Here is a 17,463-nt window from a genome sequence, read left to right on the forward strand (position 1 = left end):
ATCAGTGAGGGAAGCCGTTACAATATAACAGTAGTTAACTAAAAACAGGCTGCCCGGAGAGCTTGCGGAGTCTCCTCTGCAATTTTTCAAAACTCACCTGGACGTGCTCCTGTGTGACTTGGTCAAGGTGAACCTACTTTAGCAGGGGGGCTGGACTGGATGATCTCTAGAAGTCCCTTCCAATCCCTACCATTCTGTGATTCTGATAGTTTTTAAGCAAATTTTTGCATGGAACACAGTCCAGTGGTATGATAAACCGTGACTGAGCTAACAGGAAATTGCTGCGGATGCTTTGAGTTAGTATCACAAGTTTCACAACACCAAAATAACAGTGGCCTTAATTTATTTTAAAGCTTAATTGACCTCAACCTTTTTTCACGATAGCAGTAAATATTTCAAGAAAGCAATAAATAAAACTTCTTGCTTTGTCAATGCACTGTATTGATGACCTAAGTTCATTCCCAAACTTCAAACAAAGAGGATCACAAAATTTATTTTGCTAAAAAACTTTTAAGGAGCTGGCCCATACAGAAAACTACAAAGACGTAATTACTTAAAACAAAACAAAAGAAAAAAAGTTTTTCCTATTACCTCTTTTCCTCTTTTGCTCTCAGCTGTTCCTCTTGTCTTAAAACCTGAACCATCACAGACTCAAATGTGCTTGTTGACAAGCCTACTAAATTGCGAGACGTGGAACGACGTCTTGTTGAAATGTATGCTCTTCCTTTCTCATCTTCCAGCCCACAGCATCCTCTAGATGTTACAGCTATTGATGTTTTCTCTCTTAAACGCCTAGAAGAAAAAAGTAAGTCAATTCATAATCACCATTTCCCTTATCAACAGCACCTCAATACCAACACTATAAACCACTGATCAAGCATATCAACTGAGAAAAACAGCAGTTATTTTTCATCTGCCATTCTTTCCACTTCAAAAGTTCCTTTACAAAATTTTACGCTTAAAAGCAACATAAGCCTTGGTTTCACGTCTGTTAAATATGACAGCTGTTTCTCTCAGGCAGCCACATGCTATGTAAAGATTGAATTTCCTATATTAATCCATATTTTCACAAGACCTGAAGTAACAAACCATAATTTTTAGAAGATAACTAAAAATACTGTAAAAAACAAATGTGCACTTGTTAAGATGGGTTGATGGAGAGGGTCATGTTAATCAGCGGCTCACGTTCAAGAAAAAAATAAAAATTTGGATATAGTTCATCTTACACTGTTTCAAAGCACTCTAGCAAAACTGATATGAGAAGTAACATTATCACAAACCTTTGAAAAAAAAATGAGGAGAAGAATTAAAATCCAACCTCCATTCAAAAGCAACCTGCACTCTAAGGTAATTTTCTATGGTTTGTAATATTTGAGAATCATACAACCAACTTTTATCACTCCTCTTGAATCACTTGACGGGGACCACAGAGCTACATACTGCTCTGTATTGAAGCAGGAATGACTATTCCAAGCAGCAGTTCTGGAATTTCATTTTACTAGTAAAATTAGTTCTGCTAAGCACTTCAAAAAAAATCTAAGCAAAGTTCGTAAAAGAGCTTGGAGACTTGTAGATTCCATAACCCTTTTGATATACAGTTCTTAGAAACATTTACCAAGCTAGTATATACAGACACACTGAAAAAACTACAAATCTCTGAAGAGTTAATACAAGATAAATTCATTATATAGTGAAGTAGTATTATTTTTATCTAGTTTAATATGTCTTAATTTTATTTGAACAAAGACTGCATTTGTGAAAGTGACAACAGCAACTGATTTTTTTTAGTAAATACATATATTGCTATTTGATGACACAGTACATAAATTGACTGCACCTTCTTAAGAGTTTCTAATAAAAAAGCATTAAGCTTTCTCAGGTCCTGCTGAATCCAATGAATAGTCATGCGGTTCAACAAAGAGCACTCCTTCAATACAACTGAGACATTACTGTCATAAAACACACTGAAATGAACTTAGGACAAACCTTCCAAGCTGCATTTGGTTACCTATTTATTTGCCAGACAGGAATTTAAGACAGGAATTCTAATTTTGGTTTTTGAGGATTTTGTTTTCTTTTTTATAAAAACCCACCAAGTTTTACTCAAGCAAACTAGGAAAACTCATGGTCCCTGGGTTCAGCTCCTTCCCTTCCACTCCCAAGCTGTCCCAAAACTACCATTATGTAAAAATAGTTTCAAATATAATGTTGCTACACCAACACTGAATACTGAATACATTTACTCTGACTTATAACCTCTGCACCATACTCCACAACAGATCCTGATACACAAGCAAGGTTCTTCTTACTAGCTAGCAGCTAACGCCCTGTGTCCCTAACAAGTTTGAGGTTGATGGATATGCACAACTTCATGCATTTCCTAGTACTGTTCTTTCTTCACCTTCACCATTCACCCATAACTCCTCCTGCTTTATACATGCAAAAAACTACGTCACTCAGGAGACTGGTGGACCTTTCACTGAAAGAAGCCACGATGCTTTTCAGAATATGACTAACCTAAGCCTATGTCAAACTCATAGGAAAGTATGTATTTCAGTTGTGATTTAAACTGGGCTTCTACTACACAGATTGACAACTTTCTATGCTTTAGTTGTTTTGGTCAAGAAATAAGTTCCTGCTAGGGACTTCTGTTTAAACACATCACTATTTCTACTTTGCCGTAAGACTACCTTTCCTTTTACGATTATCAGAAAACATGCCATTTTGAAACCAGTACTTTGACTAAACATTTTATTCTTACTTACTTTAAAGACAGTAAAAATTTCACAGACTGTAAAAAGCATGATTTTAAAGAGCCGGATGTTCATACAAAGTTTGGGTAGCTTTGCTTGCTTTTTGACAGCACAAAATAAAGAGGCATTTGACACCTTGTCTAAACATGTGTGGCTCCTTGCTCATAAAAGGTTTCTTTCAGAAGGAAAACCTTAGCCAGGAAATGCTGTTCCCTATTTTGCATTTTGGTATTTTTGGGTTTGGAATCTGCAATACATTTTGAATTAAGATCTGAATGGTCCCCTGGAGGAAACGTTCCTCTTTTTGGAAGTATTGAGTGTTTGACTATTTTACTGTGGGTTTTTAAGAAAATACACAAATGGTTATTTTTTACATAAAGAAATACACCTTCTGGTTCAACTTCACATAAGCAGCAGCTCACTGGGCCCCTACAGTTTGCTACACCTACCTGGACAGCAGTGCCAGCTTCTGTTCCAGCATCATCTCCAGTTTCTGTGCCTGTTTGGAAAGCCAGTGATCTACACCATGCTGCCGGTAACATGTCTCCAGCATTAGCCGGAAGTCATACACGAAATCAGCTATCCCCGTGTACTGCCCACTGGAAAATTTCTCTTCCATCTTCAACAGGCACATTCCAGTTAGCGACTGCTGGAAAGAATGACTGCTGCTATGACCCGAGAGGGAGACAGCTCCTTCTTCCCTGACGGATGCCTGATCCGCAAGGGGCTTAAAAAACGGTGCTGTGAGAGGTCGGTACTTCTCCAGGAGAAACTCGCGCAAGATGCGATATCCCTGCTGCAGCTCGGGATTCAGGTTCTGCTCCCAGGAGTAGCCGCCGCTCTTCCCTCCCGCATCATCTCCCTCCTTGTCCAGCTCCTCCTCATCGCACCGAAGGCGGCTAGTCGCGGGCCGATCTGCCGAAAGGTCGGCGCCCGAGGGCTCCGACGAGTCCATGCCTCCCACCCCGCGCACGCACAGGGCCGCGCTGGCTCCGGGGGTGCTGCCGGCCCCGGGCCGGCTCTTCAGCATCAGCTAGGGACCGCCGCGCTCCCCCTCGCCCAGTCGGCGAATCGACATCGGGCTCACCTACGTAAAGAGACACGATTCAGTCCCCTGCCACGCTCCCCCGCGACGGCCTCAGCCCTGCCCCCAGCTACGGGGGGCGGGCCACGGCTGCTGGGGAGGAGGCAGCCGGCTGGCCACGGGGCTCGGCCCGCCTCTCCCCGGCGCCAGCCCCCTCCGGCCGCTGCCTGGCGCGCCCGGGCCTGTGCGCGGCCCCGCCTGCGGGCTGCGCCTTCGCCTTCGGGGACCGGCACGGGCCGGCAGCTGCGCGGCCCTCCTCCCTCATCCCGCCTCCCGCGTCCCCCCGATCACTTTCCCGCCCGCACCCCCGCGCCGTCCCGGGCCTTGCCTCCCTCCCTCCTCCGCCAGCGGCCCCCGCCTGAGGGAGGAGAAGAGGGCGGGCGGGTGGCGGGCGCCGTCCCCGCCGTGGACGCGCGGCGAGCGCCCCCCTCCTCGCCTCACAGCGCGACGGGGCGGAGCTAGCCCGGCGGCGGGCAACGGTATCGGTTAACGGGCAGGGGGGAGTGAGGAGGGGGAGGGGAGTGGGCGCAGCCCCCCAGCGGCCCGGGAAAGGGGCGAGAGAAAGGGATGCAGCGCCTCACCTAGCGCGCATGCGCCCGGACAGCAGCGCCGGCGCGCTGGTGTTTCGGGCGCCAGGGGATGTGGCGTCATCAGAGCGGGCCTGGCGGGGGAGGTGACGGCGGCCGCCAGTGCGCGCGCAGGGACGCCAGCGCGGGAGTGACATCATGCAAGAATCGTCAAAGAACCATTTGGGTTGAAAAGACCTTGAAGATCGTGTCCAATCACTAACCTCGCGCTACCAAGCCCATCACTAAACTAAACTGTATCCCTCAGCACCTTGTCTGTGCGTCATTTAAATATATCCAGGGTCGTTGGCTCCACCACTCCCCTGGGCTGCCCGTTCCAATGCTTAATAACCCTCTCGGTGAAACAGTTCTTCCTAGTGTCCAATTTTAATCTTCCCTTAGTGCAACTTGAGCCCATTTCTTTGTGTCCTACTAGTCATTGTCACCGGTCAAGGGATGATGAGATCAACCTCTTCCTCACTACAACTCCCTTTCAGGTAGTTACACAGAATGACTATGTCTTCTCTCAGCCTCCTTCAGACTAAACACCCCGAGCTCCCTCTGCTGCTCATAAGACCTGTTCTCCAGACTCTTCACCAACTCCGTTGCCCATCTTTGGACATGCTCCAGCACCTCGATGTCCTGGTAGTGAGAGGCCAGAACTGAACACAGCACTAGAGGTGTGGCCTCATCAGCATTGAGTACAGCATTGAGAACAGGGGGACAATCACTTCTGTGGTTGTTCTGGCTACACTTTTGCTAGTACAAGCCACCCAGACAAGTGGACCACCTTGGAGAGCGGTATCCAGTACCTGGGAAAATTAGCTGTGCTGGAGGTAATTTATAATGACCTGAATGAAGATCCAGATGAAGTCCAATGCACACAATCCATGTGGCAGAAGCTTCTATGAAATGTGCCACTGTCATATGCCAACCCGTTAGCAGTAGTATCCTGCAAAGAAAGTGAGGGACAAACAGTGGATGAAGCAGCTGGCCAACTCCAGCAATACAAAGAAGTCTCTTGTCTTCTCTACTGCCCTGACTCTCAGCTGTGGAAAAACTGTCCTGCGAGTTCCAACAATTCAAAAAGGATACGTCCTACTCCCTGTCTGTATGGGCCTGTGTCTCAGCTGTTAGGAGAAGGCATTCCTTTGATCAAAAGAGAGGATGTAGGATGTACACACCATGGGCTATCCTGTGCTTTTGCCTTCACAAGCATGGAGAGGATGTGAGGAAGTGAGATGGAGAATGTACCTCAGCCCTAGAGGCACAGGTACCTAAGTTGCAAGGAAAAACAATCACAGAAGGGGATTCTCTCTGAGAAAATGATGCTCCAGTTTCCAGTGAGCAGCTCCACAGAGAGAGCAAAAGGGCTGATGTCACTTCTGATCCTCTTGAAGGGACTTCTGATTCAGTTTCACAAAAAGTAAGTAATAAAAACTATGACCAGTAATAGAAAGGCCCTGCCTCCAGCCAGGTGGAGGAGAAGGACAACTGGGTTTACTGGACTGTGTCGATTTAATGACCTGGCACGTCAGACCCACAGGTGTATGGGACTGTAGTGTACACTGGTGTACAATGTACCATAATGCCACGAAGTTATAAAGAAGCAGAACCTGTTTATGTTTCTGGAGTGACAGAAGAATCCCAACAGCTCACTGTGTTGGAAGCTGAAGTGAGTCTAATGAGGAATGAGTGGCATAAACACCCTATTGTGACTGGCCCAGAGGCTCTGTGTATCTTGGGCATGGACTGCCTCAGGAGAAGGTATTTCAAGGACCCAAAAGGGTACTGATGGGATTTCAGTGTAGCTGCCTTGGAGACTGAGGAGAGTGAACAATACAATGGACTGCTAAAAATTACACTGAGAGTGATGGGGGTGGGACATTCAAGCATTGAGATGCACATTTAGCAAAAGACACTTGGCTAGTTTACACTAGAAGATCTGTCAATAGAGTTGTCTCTGCTCAACCAAAACTTCCATATGCTGTAGAAGGGGATAAAGTTCTCATAGTTCACTTTAAGAATATCTTAGGGAAGACGACGAGATTGCTTTCTCTCAAAGACCTCTCAAGGTTGGAGAAGTTTAATGTGTACCTCAAGGGGATTTGACTTCAGGTGAGAATAGCCCATGAATTAAACTTTATGATGTTCATTATTAAATAACTCTGCCACTGTATGTCATCATTACTACAATTACCATGCCATATCAATGGTGTTACAGCAAGTGTCACCCAAATCAGTGAAGGATTGACTTTGATGAAACTTAATGAGGTGGCGATGGAATTTGAGCTGGGCTTAGCAACTGGTGCCCAACAACTTGCTCTTGATTGACATTTTCATCCCTCAGACTGTGGGCCTGAGCCATGCCAAATACACCATCTGCGAGCTGTGGATGCAGCATGCAACAGTCCTGCACTACTCACCGTCTCTTCTGTCCTGAAAGACTGTTGGAGCCTCAAAAGTCATGGACTAAATGAACTTGAGAAACAGGTTAGAGGCATGGCCCATGGACTAAGGGAATGATATCTGTGTTTATATATATCTAAATCTTAAAACCAGACAAAGTGGTGGTAAATAATTGGAAATTGTGAGATCTGGTCATGACATAGATTAATAAGAATAGAATAAGGTGTGGATAACATCCTGGAGTTGGTTAGGATACGGTTAATTTTCACAAGAAACTGTGAAGGAACCCAGCCAGGATAGTTGATCTAAATTAGTGTCGTGGTTTTATCCAGCCAGGAACAAAGGGCCACGAGGGTGCTCACTCACTCCTCCCCCCAGACAAAAAGGGGAAAAACCCACATAGGTTGAAATAAGAACGGTTTAATAGAACAATAATAAGAAACAAGTTCAGGAAAAAACCAGTTTTAACAGTGAATGAGGGGATATACAAAAGGAATGGTGAGTGCTGCAGCTGCTCACCACCCGGGAACCCAACATGACCGCTCCCAACCGGCAGCTGAGCCCGTGCTCCCAAAGCCCCACCCCCAACTAGCTCCCTGCCTGTATGTGCTGGGCATGATGCCAGTATGGTATTGACTACCTGTTAGCCAGCCCGGGTCAGCTGCCCATGCTGCCCTTTCTTACTTCCTCATCAAAGTTAACTCTATCCTAGCCCAAACCAGGACATTCCACCCCTTATTCTATACCATCTATGTCATGCCTAGTTTCACAATATACAACATCTAAACACCGCATTTCCTCTCCCTGAAAAAATATGAGCACACACAGAGAAGTATATAATTCCCTCAGTTTATAGCCACCCCCCTAACATTCCCGTTGAGTCCATTTAGTCCATAACTTCAGGTCTTATTTGTCATAAATCTTTTGCAGCAGGGCAGATGGGGGGGGTGTGTGTGATATAGGTCACTGCATGCAGTATCAGGAGTTTGCAGCTGGTCTGTTCCATGTGTCTTATCTGTAAGTTGAAGGCACTGATCTTGAGGACGTCACTGGGCACCAATTCACATCCCGCCAGTCTGTATCTTGCTCGTCCAGGTCCATCTTTCAGTGATCTGGGTGGTTCTTACTGTAGTGTCAGTGATATGGCATAGAGCAACTATGGTAATGGTGACATACAACAGCAAAGTTATTTAACAACTAACACAGTACAATTCGATTCATGGAATTCACAGGCTATTCTCACCCAAAATCAAATTTCCTTGAGGTACACACTGGATTTCCCCGTCCTTGCGCATCACCCACCAAGTGTACCCAGGTCCCTGAGCAAAAACAATCCCACGAATGAGTTTGCCTTTACCCAAGGTAGGAGTCACCCAGACTGCTTTCCCTAACAGATCTTTTACGAGTACTACAGGGACTTTATCCTCTTCTACAGTATGTAAAAGTTCCGATTGGGCAGGGCAAGCTCTGTTCACAGATCCTCTAGAGTTGACTAGCCAGGTGGCCTTTTCTAAATTTGTAGCCCAATGTTTGAATGTCCCATCCCCCCATTGCTCTCAGTGTGGTCTTCAATAGTCCACTGTGTCGTTCAATTTTTCCCGAGGCTGGTGTATGATAGGGGATGTGATAAACCCATTAAATGCCTTGCTTTTTGGCCCAGGCATCTATGAGGCTGTTTTGGAAGTGTGTCCCATTGGCTGATTCAATTCTTTCTGGAGTGCCATGTCGCCAGAGGATTTTCTTTTCAAGGCTCTGGATGGTGCTCCGTGCGGTGGCATGAGCCATGGGATACGTTTCCTACCAGCCGGTGGTCGCCTCCACCATTGTGAGCACATGGTGTTTGCTTTGGCGAGTCTGTGGCAGTGTGATGTAATCAATCTGCCAGGCCTCTCCATATTTATATTTCTGCCACCGTCCTCCATACCATACGGGCTTCCACTGTTTGGCTTGTTTGATTGTAGCACGTCTCACACTCATGGACAACCTGTGCAATGGTGTCCAAGGTTAAATCCATCCCTCAAGCCCATTTATAGGTGGCATCTCTGCCTTGATGACCTGAGGTGTCATGGGCCCACTGAGCTAAAAATAACTCCCCCTTGCCCTTCCTTCCAGGAGATGACTGCCAATGAATTAGCATAAGATGAAGGTGCACTTTGCAGAAATCTTCGCCACATAGATTTTGTGCACTGGACCTCATCTGGGTCTGTTGGTGACTGCTCATTATAAATCATTTCCCGCACAGCTAACTCCCTCAGGTACTGGATACCTTTGTCCATTGTGGTCCACTTGCCTGGGTGGCATATGATGTCTTCTTTGAATGGGTATCTTTCCTTCACACCAGACAAAAGTAATCTCCAGAGGCTAAGGACTTCTGTCTTTCTTCCAATTGCCTTGTCAATGCCGCCATCCCGGTACAGAGAGCCCAGCTGCCTGGCTTCCCTGCCCTCCAAGTCCAAGCTGTTGGCCCCATTCTCCCAGCATCGGAGGAGCCAGGCGACAAGGTGCTCACTTGGGTGGCGGCTGTAATCTTTTTGCACTTCTTGCAGTTCACTCAGGGACAAGGACCCGGTGATTAGCTCTGGCTCTGACTCTTCCTCCCGTTCCCGTGATGACACTGGTTCATCTTCATCCCTCACAAGGCGAACTGATTTTTTTATGTATTTCTTTTTCTGGACAGGAGCAACTGACACTGGCACAGGTTGATCCTCTGATTCAGGATCAGTGTCTGCTCTTGGAGTTAGGGCAGCAACAGCATCAGTTGCCTCAGTTTGAATAGCCACAGTGGTTGCTAGGGTGGCATTCCGAATCTGTACAAGTAAAAAACTCTTCCAATACCTGTTCATATTCTTCTGTATGTCAATCCCTCCATAGCTGCCCAACCTCTAACAGTCTGAAAAACAAATTTTGCAACTCTACCCAAGAAAAACACCCTACCTAGAGGACAGAACAATAAAACCACAATGGCTGGGACATCCCAAGTGCATTCTGAATTGTCAAAAGCTATTGCAGTTAACTTGAATGAGTAAGGGAGGATGGAAAAAATGGAAAAATTACATCCCTCCATTTTCCCCATGAACTGAGTGTCACTGCTGTCACTATATTCTGAAAATAAATGTCCAAGTTGCAGAAATGCCAACCCAGTCATGTACAAGTATTGGCCTAGCTCCATACCCAGTGATATAACCATACCATAAGCCAATAACAACCACTATATCAGAACAAGTGCTTTCGTCCCTTTTCCAAAGGACATAAACACTATCACAGAGAATACATAGTGCATGTGAGAAATTATTGGCCAACACCATTTAAGCATATAAATCAACATGTGACCAGCAGCTTTTTTTTAAACTAATATCAGAAATGTACACAAGAAAATTGTTTCAGCCCACTGTGTCTTATTTGAACCCTGCGGGCCCCACGTTGGGCGCCAAATAATGTCGTGGTTTTGTCCAGCCGGGAACAAAGAGCCACGAGGGTGCTCGCTCACTCCTACCACCCCCGGCGGAGCGGGGAGGGGAACCAGAGAAAAAGGGGAAAACCCGCGTAGGTTGAAATAAGAACAATAATAAGAAGAAACAAGTTTAGGAAAAAACCACAGTTTTAACAGTGAATGAGGGGATATACAAAAGGAATGGTGCGTGCTGCAGCTGCTCACCACCCGGGAACCCAACACGACCGCTCCCGACCGGCAGCCGAGCCCGCGCTCCCGAAGCCCCGCCCGCGCCTAGCTCCCTGCCTATATGTACTGGGCATGATGTCAGTATGGTATCGAATACCTGTTGGCCAGCCCGGGGCAGCTGTCCATGCTATGCCCCTTCCTACTTCCTCATCAAAGTTAACTCTATCCTAGCCCAAACCAGGACAATTAGTCATTGGGATATCTGATGCTATATGATAGTCATGCGCAGTGTATAACTTGGGGAACTGGCTGGGAAGGAGAGATTGGAGCTCGGGAACAGGCTGGGCATTGGGTTCCTTGTGCTTTGTGCATTCTTTTGTGAGTGTTGTTATTATTATTTTTTCTTCTCTTTGTGTTGTCCTATTGAACTGTCCTTAACCCACAAAGTTTTAGCTTTTTCCTCCAATTCTCATCGCCATCCTACTGTGGGGTGAGAGAAAGATTGAGTGAGCAACCACGTGGTGCTTTGTTGCTGGGTGGACTTGAACCATGATGGGTGTTAACTCCTATAAATTCCATTTGAAATGATACTTTACAGAGTCTGAGAGCCTTTTGTAGGGGGTCCATAGTGGTGCATGTCCTGATGCAAAACAGAGGAAATGCTGTCTTGTATTTTCTTTGATAACTTCTCTCAGGAGGAGTGTTCAGTTTGTCTAATTCCTACTCCAAGCTGAAGGTGAAGGGTTATCATCAGGGGGACAGAAGTGATGGAGAGCCTCCTGCAACATTTATGGAAATTATATTGACTGTAGAAAAAACATGACTGAAGAGGATGGAAAACAACAAGTGAAATTACAGCGGGAATTTCCAGTATAAATTAAAATGGATTAGACTGGCAGCTCTTTTAGCAGTCTTATGGATTTTGGATCTTTGGCCAGCAGTGATCGCTTTCTGGTAATGCTGGGTCAATCAGATGGGAAAATTTGTTCAAGCACAACTTGTAGATATCCAAGTGGCTTCCCTCCTCCTTGAAATCCTTGGCCTAACAACATGTAAGTCTGCGAGCCTTCTCAAGTCTTGAGATCATGCCTGCCCTGAATTAATGAGGATCGGTTCTCCAGTAATCTTCAAAATTAGGCATTTGTTTCTTCAGGACTGTGAATGTCCTCCTGTATTCCATCCCCACTGAGATATATGTTGCTTGCATTGTCCCTACTGTGGGAGCTGCTGGCAAACAGACAATTTGCAAGAAATCTCTTAGCCATGGAAGATGGCAGAATGAAAGAAAGATTAGCAAGACTGTAGACAGTCCAGTTACTTCAGCTGGACAAAACACACACTGTTGATGGAGAAAGTGAATCATAAGTCTCATTGTTTTGCTTGGGTACTGTGGTACTGCAGTTCTTGTTAGTGAGTGCTCTGCCCCACAAGCCTTGCTGTGTCTCTTTGCTACTGGCTAACCTTCTGCTCCCTGACACGTTATACTGATCTACAGCTGCTTATGATTGCCCGGAGTACGTGTGGGTATGCTGCAAAGGGTGCCTTTCTTGCTGAAATGTAACCTCACAAAGACTTGAAATGGCAACAGCAAGGTTGATTTGACTTGTGTAAACTAACCAATTACCATCTCTACAGCTGCCTAAGAGCTCTCTGTGTGCAGGTGACTATTGTGAATTCTTTGAGGTAGCTGTCTTCCAAATGAAATAAAAAGAATTTGTAGTCTGTGAAATATGCAGCTTTGTGATGACAAGAGAGACTATAATGAGCTACAGTGCCAGTATCTGTTTTCCACTTTTTCCAAAAAGTTAGAATTCTAGTTCAATGCTTGTCCTTTGAAAGTATTTTGTAGGTCTCTCATGTGAGCCAGGACTCACATAATATGGATAATTATATTATCCATATTAGCTAATTATATAGCTAAATAAGTGCAGTTGTTTCCAATGTATGTTGAACTTTCAACTTCACCTTTGTTTTTTTTAAGGGCTCATTTGCCAGGTACTTTCTTCAGTACCAGGTAGCTTAATAGATGTTGTTATTTCTTGCTATACATCTGGCTTTACCTTGAGGCTATGAGCACATATAGGCAGAATTCTGCATCCAGTTCAGATATAGACTGGTATCTGCATATAGACTGGTACCTGAGATGCCACAAAATGTGATGCCTGTAGTCTTTATTATGATAACATCTCAGCTGTATTCTGCATTAGAAAACAGATCTTTCAGTGTATGGTGACAACAGAAACACAGATATCAAGACTAGATTTTGAAATGAAATTGACAATGAAGAATGTGGTCACATATGACAAGATAAAATAATGTCCTTTATTGGGAGCTGTGACTTGTGTCACCAAAGTATTTGAAAAATAAATTTTTTTCTAAGTGTGGAATCAAAATATGATAAAATATACTGTTTTTTAAAAAGTAACTGAAATGAATTACAGTGGAGAACAGATTATTTGTATCTATCTACAACAACTTTTATTTGTTACTTTGTCTTCTGTAATGGAAAAATACAGTGCATTTGACCAACCAAGTACATAATAATCTATGTACTTTCTAAGTCTTGCCACATGAGTGCACTCTTGAATAAAAAACATACCCCATTTCTGCATGAAGTTAGAGGTTGTACTTCATTTCAATGTAACCAGGGTATAACTGCTGGAGGAAAAGCAAACAACCTTTAGAAAATATGTGACAGTAATAAAATGTAGTTGCATTTTGCCACATTTAGAATAGTAGGACCTATGACCCACATATCAGAAAAAAATATTGTTCAGAATAAATAGAGCTGATAAATTTAACACTTCAGTGAGGCTTATTCTAATTTCTCTCCATACATCTGAATTTGATAGACAATTTTTGTAAAATGCCATGATATGGGTTTACATCTCTTTAAAGAGTAAAAATAATTGCAAATATGGATCTGCATAATCTTCTCTAAGATAGAATGTTACACTGCATGAGCCTCTCTGCTGTGATGTTATTACAAAGATTACATGAAATTTTGCAATTATGGTATTACTCACAGTGTCTGAGGAAGTTAAGGGAAGAGTGTAAATGTCAAGTGAATAAAGATATACCTTTTTAAAGGTATACCTTTACTTTATAAAGGGAGGAATGTGAGGTACACTTAAGTACACTTGGGAAGTAACAATCTGGCATATACAGTTCACAAAGGACAAAGAGTTCACGAAGCAGAGAGAAAACTATCAGACATGACTAGTATCTTCTGTTGCTGATATGATCACTGAGTGAGGTAATGTTAGTAGGTCATGGAGGTTAAATTCGGAGATCTAAAGTTAAGAGAGCATCTTAGGCTGTTGTGAAAGCATCCACAACTTCTACAAACAACCATTGGCAATGTAAACAGTTAATCTCTTCATGAAACTTGATTTGGATATTATTATAAATTTTTTATAGCATGCCCTAACCTGATACTTTGATTTACATTTGCTTTCAAAATGAAATCAGTGTTATTAGACCATAAAGGAACAACTAGTGACTACAAATATTACATAAAGTAAGAGGAGCTCCTAGGCAAAACATGGAAGTTTAAGCTTCTGGAGTTACTTGCAGCCATTAAAAAAAAAAAAAAATAACAACAAATTATATGTACATCCTTATAGATTATACATAATTATCACAAAATGTGTAAAATATTTTACTAAAACTTCTCTAAATCTCTTAAATCAAAGACCCTCTACCTCAAGCTGTTGTGTATCCTAACCTTTTCAGGAGGACTATATCATTTTTGTACGAGAAGGTATCATTGCTCAACCATCCTTAAAAAAATTGTTTAGACTGGCAGAATTACAATATGCATATTAGGACATTGGAAGTTTGTGTCCTAACAGGCCAGAAGCTATCTGTTTCAGGGTGTGAGATGAAGAAAGAGGGATGATCTTTGCAGCAGCATTACACAGAATCATAGAATCGTTTAGGTTGGAAAAGACCTTTAAGATCATCGAGTCCAACCATTAACCCAGCACTGCCAAGCCAACCACTAAACCATGTTCCTCAGCCCCACAGCTGCATTGGAATCTCTCCAGGGATAGTGACTCTGCCACTGCCCTGGGTAGCCTGTACCAGGTCTTGAGAACTCTTTCAGGGAAGAAATTGTTCCAGATCTCCAATCTAAATCTTTCCTGGCACAAGAACAGTGTTTAGGAAGAAGAGTGAAATAGTCTGTTTATTTCTACCAAGCCTTGGATTTCCTGAACCTTGAAATAATATTATCTATTTGCTTCTGGAGCAGTAAAAAGGGATCAAAATGTGTATTCTACCTTCAACATAAGGTTATATTCCATATATCAGAAAAAAAAATATTTTCATGATACAAATTCACTCACTGTATCATTTTTTTCTCCTGTCACTGGCATGAATAGTGTCAGATTAGCTTACTGTGGCCTTCATTATGCCTCTTTTAGTTCATACATTAGAGATCCAACATTAATGTTTCTGCTACATGTGACCCCTATGTGACATATGTGAGGCAGCCCACATTAAGGATCCTTGAAGCTCTTCTGTGAGCTATTCTGTGAGGTGACAGAATTAGCACTGCAAGCAGAAACAGTTAAACTCAGTGACCAAATAACTATATGTTCCTGTTGCTTACAGAAATGGTAAACGGTAAATGGTAAATAATGGTAAATGGTAAATAAACCAACACTAGACTCCAGAAAACACTATCTTTTGAGGATTTGCTAGCTGAAGTTTCCTTTTTATCAGCTGCACAAAAATTCTTGAGGAACAGGGTCCCTGGCATGTGAAGAAAATAATCTGTCTTCACAATGATCTGGATGAGTTATTCTGCTGAACTTTTTCATCCTCTAATGTGTTCCACCACCCTTATTTAGCCAATGCTGTCCTCATTGCCAATTAGATATAAAAGGGGACAGAAAACAGAGGAAGCATCCTTGAATTTTACACATTAGAGACATCTCACTTTTTTTGGGTTCTCACAGCTGTATGTTGTTTTGTACCCAAAGTTCTTATCAAATAGTGCTGGAAAAGTACCTTTTTCCTTAAGTAATTTTTAGCAGCACAAAGTGTTGCAATCCATTCTCTTACAAAGACCATGAATAATTGTAAATTTTTTATTAATATGACATTATGATTTAAATTCTCTTACAATGTCTTTTAAGAGCTAGAGAAAGAATAAAGCGATTGGACAAACTGAAATGTTTTTTCTTCCTTTCAGGTTGCCTTTGAAGCTAATCAGACTACTAAATGAGACTCCTCCTGAAGAGTGGTGTGATGGAACTCATCATCTTTGTTCTACTATAAAAGTTTAAATTTATATATTCTTTCCCATTTCTACACTTTATAACTCACCTAGTCCTAGCCACTTTTTCTTCATAACACTGCACCAAAATTGTTTTTTGTGACCTGCATATGTGACGGGCAGCACAGAGATGTAGCTCCTGAACAGTAAAACTAATCCCAGCTGTTCTTCTCTGAACTGATGTGTACTGATATGAAGTTAACTTTGCCACAATGTCTTCACATCCTTAAACCTTCCCTCAAAAAAAGAGGCTTGCCTACCTTCCATTAACAGTGAGGCAAGTGTATCCTAGTATAGTGCTGTGACTGATTGAGTCACATATATTCTTGCTGGTAGGACAGATGAAAAAATAAACTATGAATACTAAAAAATGGCAGATGATGGTTGATTGTTGATGCAGTGATGAACATAGGAAGCTAATCTCTGACACTCTGAAGCACAAGCCTACTGTCTGCTAGATGTAATTGATGCAGGCTGACTGTAAATTTTGGTATTATCTGTGCAGAATAAAAGCAGTATGTCCCAAACTCCAATTAGACAAGCCTACCAGTTAGGAGGCAGATTGTGCATTGTACTTCTGCACACAGACTATCTGGATTTAGGAAACCAAGGGCTTGGGACCCTGGAGAGAAGAACTCCAAAAAGACAGTTTCCTTGAATCAATGTGATTTCAGAAAGTGGAAAGGGATCTAGAAAGGGGAAGGTGAAATGCTGGTTGGAAGAAAGATCCTGGGAGTGAGGAAGATCAGAGAGCTGTGCCGAGATGCATGCTATGGGTTGCCCAAGGACCTTGGCTTGTAATGCTGAGATGGGAGGCTGCAGGAGGCCACAGAGCAGGAAACAACATAATTTTCTGCCCAACTGTCCCAGACCAGCAGGGACCATTCTGCAGAGAAGGCAAGTTGAGACCTAGGAATGTAGCGTGTGAGTGAATGATTGGGACAGATAATAACATAGGGTAAAAGCACTAAGCATTTTGGTTATGAAATAAACTCCCATATCCAGATCCACTGTGGGCTGTCATTTCTTCTGTTGCATCTGGCAAGCCAGCTAGCCAGTATATACAGGCTGATAATTAGTTCCTTAGCCAAAGAGAAAGGATAACTTGAGATCAGGCTGCAGTTTATGATTCAGCAGTATATGTCAATTTATCTGCTATTCAGCTGCTACTCTTCAGAAAACTTGAAAGAATGCTTTTTCCAGCTAAGCTTCCTCCTTTGCTGCCCTTGCCAAACTTAGTCAATTGGAAAGGACAGAGAGACTGCCAGTACAACTGCATAAGCCTCAGTTCCTTAGAAAATCAGAGTAACATGAATCTAGCCATCTCCAACACTGTACATTTTTACTCTTTTCTTGATGCTTGTGCAACACAAGAATGGCAACCACAAAATTTCTTCATACAGACTTAGTTGTCTGTGTGAAAGTTTTGGTAATTTTTCTTTAGTATGTGTAATTGCTGAAACTTGTTTTTCATTCCACTGGCATTAAGGAATTATTTCCCTTATTTCCCTTTCCCATTGCTGCAGTGGAGAAAAAAAGACAGATATAAATATAATAGCAAAGACATATTTTTTTAAGAGGCTAGATACAGACATTAAAAGTACATAGAATGGCAATGTTTAAATGTTTATATGTTTAAAACTGCTTAGTTCACTGTCTGTTCAGTTCCTTTATAGTGACTAACTGTAAAGATCATATTGTATAATATCTGAGAAGATGTATCAAGGCTAAAACTGCAGTCACTCAGA

General features: G+C 42.9%; 1 protein-coding gene across 3 annotated transcripts in view; it reads right to left on the bottom strand.

The window, feature by feature from the left end:
- BRD10 (bromodomain containing 10) overlaps positions 1–3,934 on the bottom strand; it is a 59,980-nt gene extending 56,046 nt beyond the window's left edge. For 2 of the 3 annotated variants that reach the window (XM_062017636.1, XM_062017635.1), the window contains exons 1-2: positions 3,203–3,933; positions 592–792 (exon numbers count right to left, since the gene is read on the bottom strand). In XM_062017636.1, coding sequence (XP_061873620.1) covers positions 592–792; positions 3,203–3,783 — 782 coding nt within the window. In that variant the 5' untranslated portion in view covers positions 3,784–3,933. Of the gene's footprint in view, positions 1–591; positions 793–3,202 lie in introns of all 3 variants that reach the window. The other variant, XM_062017637.1, reaches the window with a different exon arrangement.
- Positions 3,935–17,463: the final 13,529 nt, after the last annotated feature.

The sequence above is a fragment of the Colius striatus genome, chromosome Z, assembly GCF_028858725.1.
Source record: "Colius striatus isolate bColStr4 chromosome Z, bColStr4.1.hap1, whole genome shotgun sequence".
In the NCBI taxonomy this organism is placed as follows: domain Eukaryota; kingdom Metazoa; phylum Chordata; class Aves; order Coliiformes; family Coliidae; genus Colius; species Colius striatus.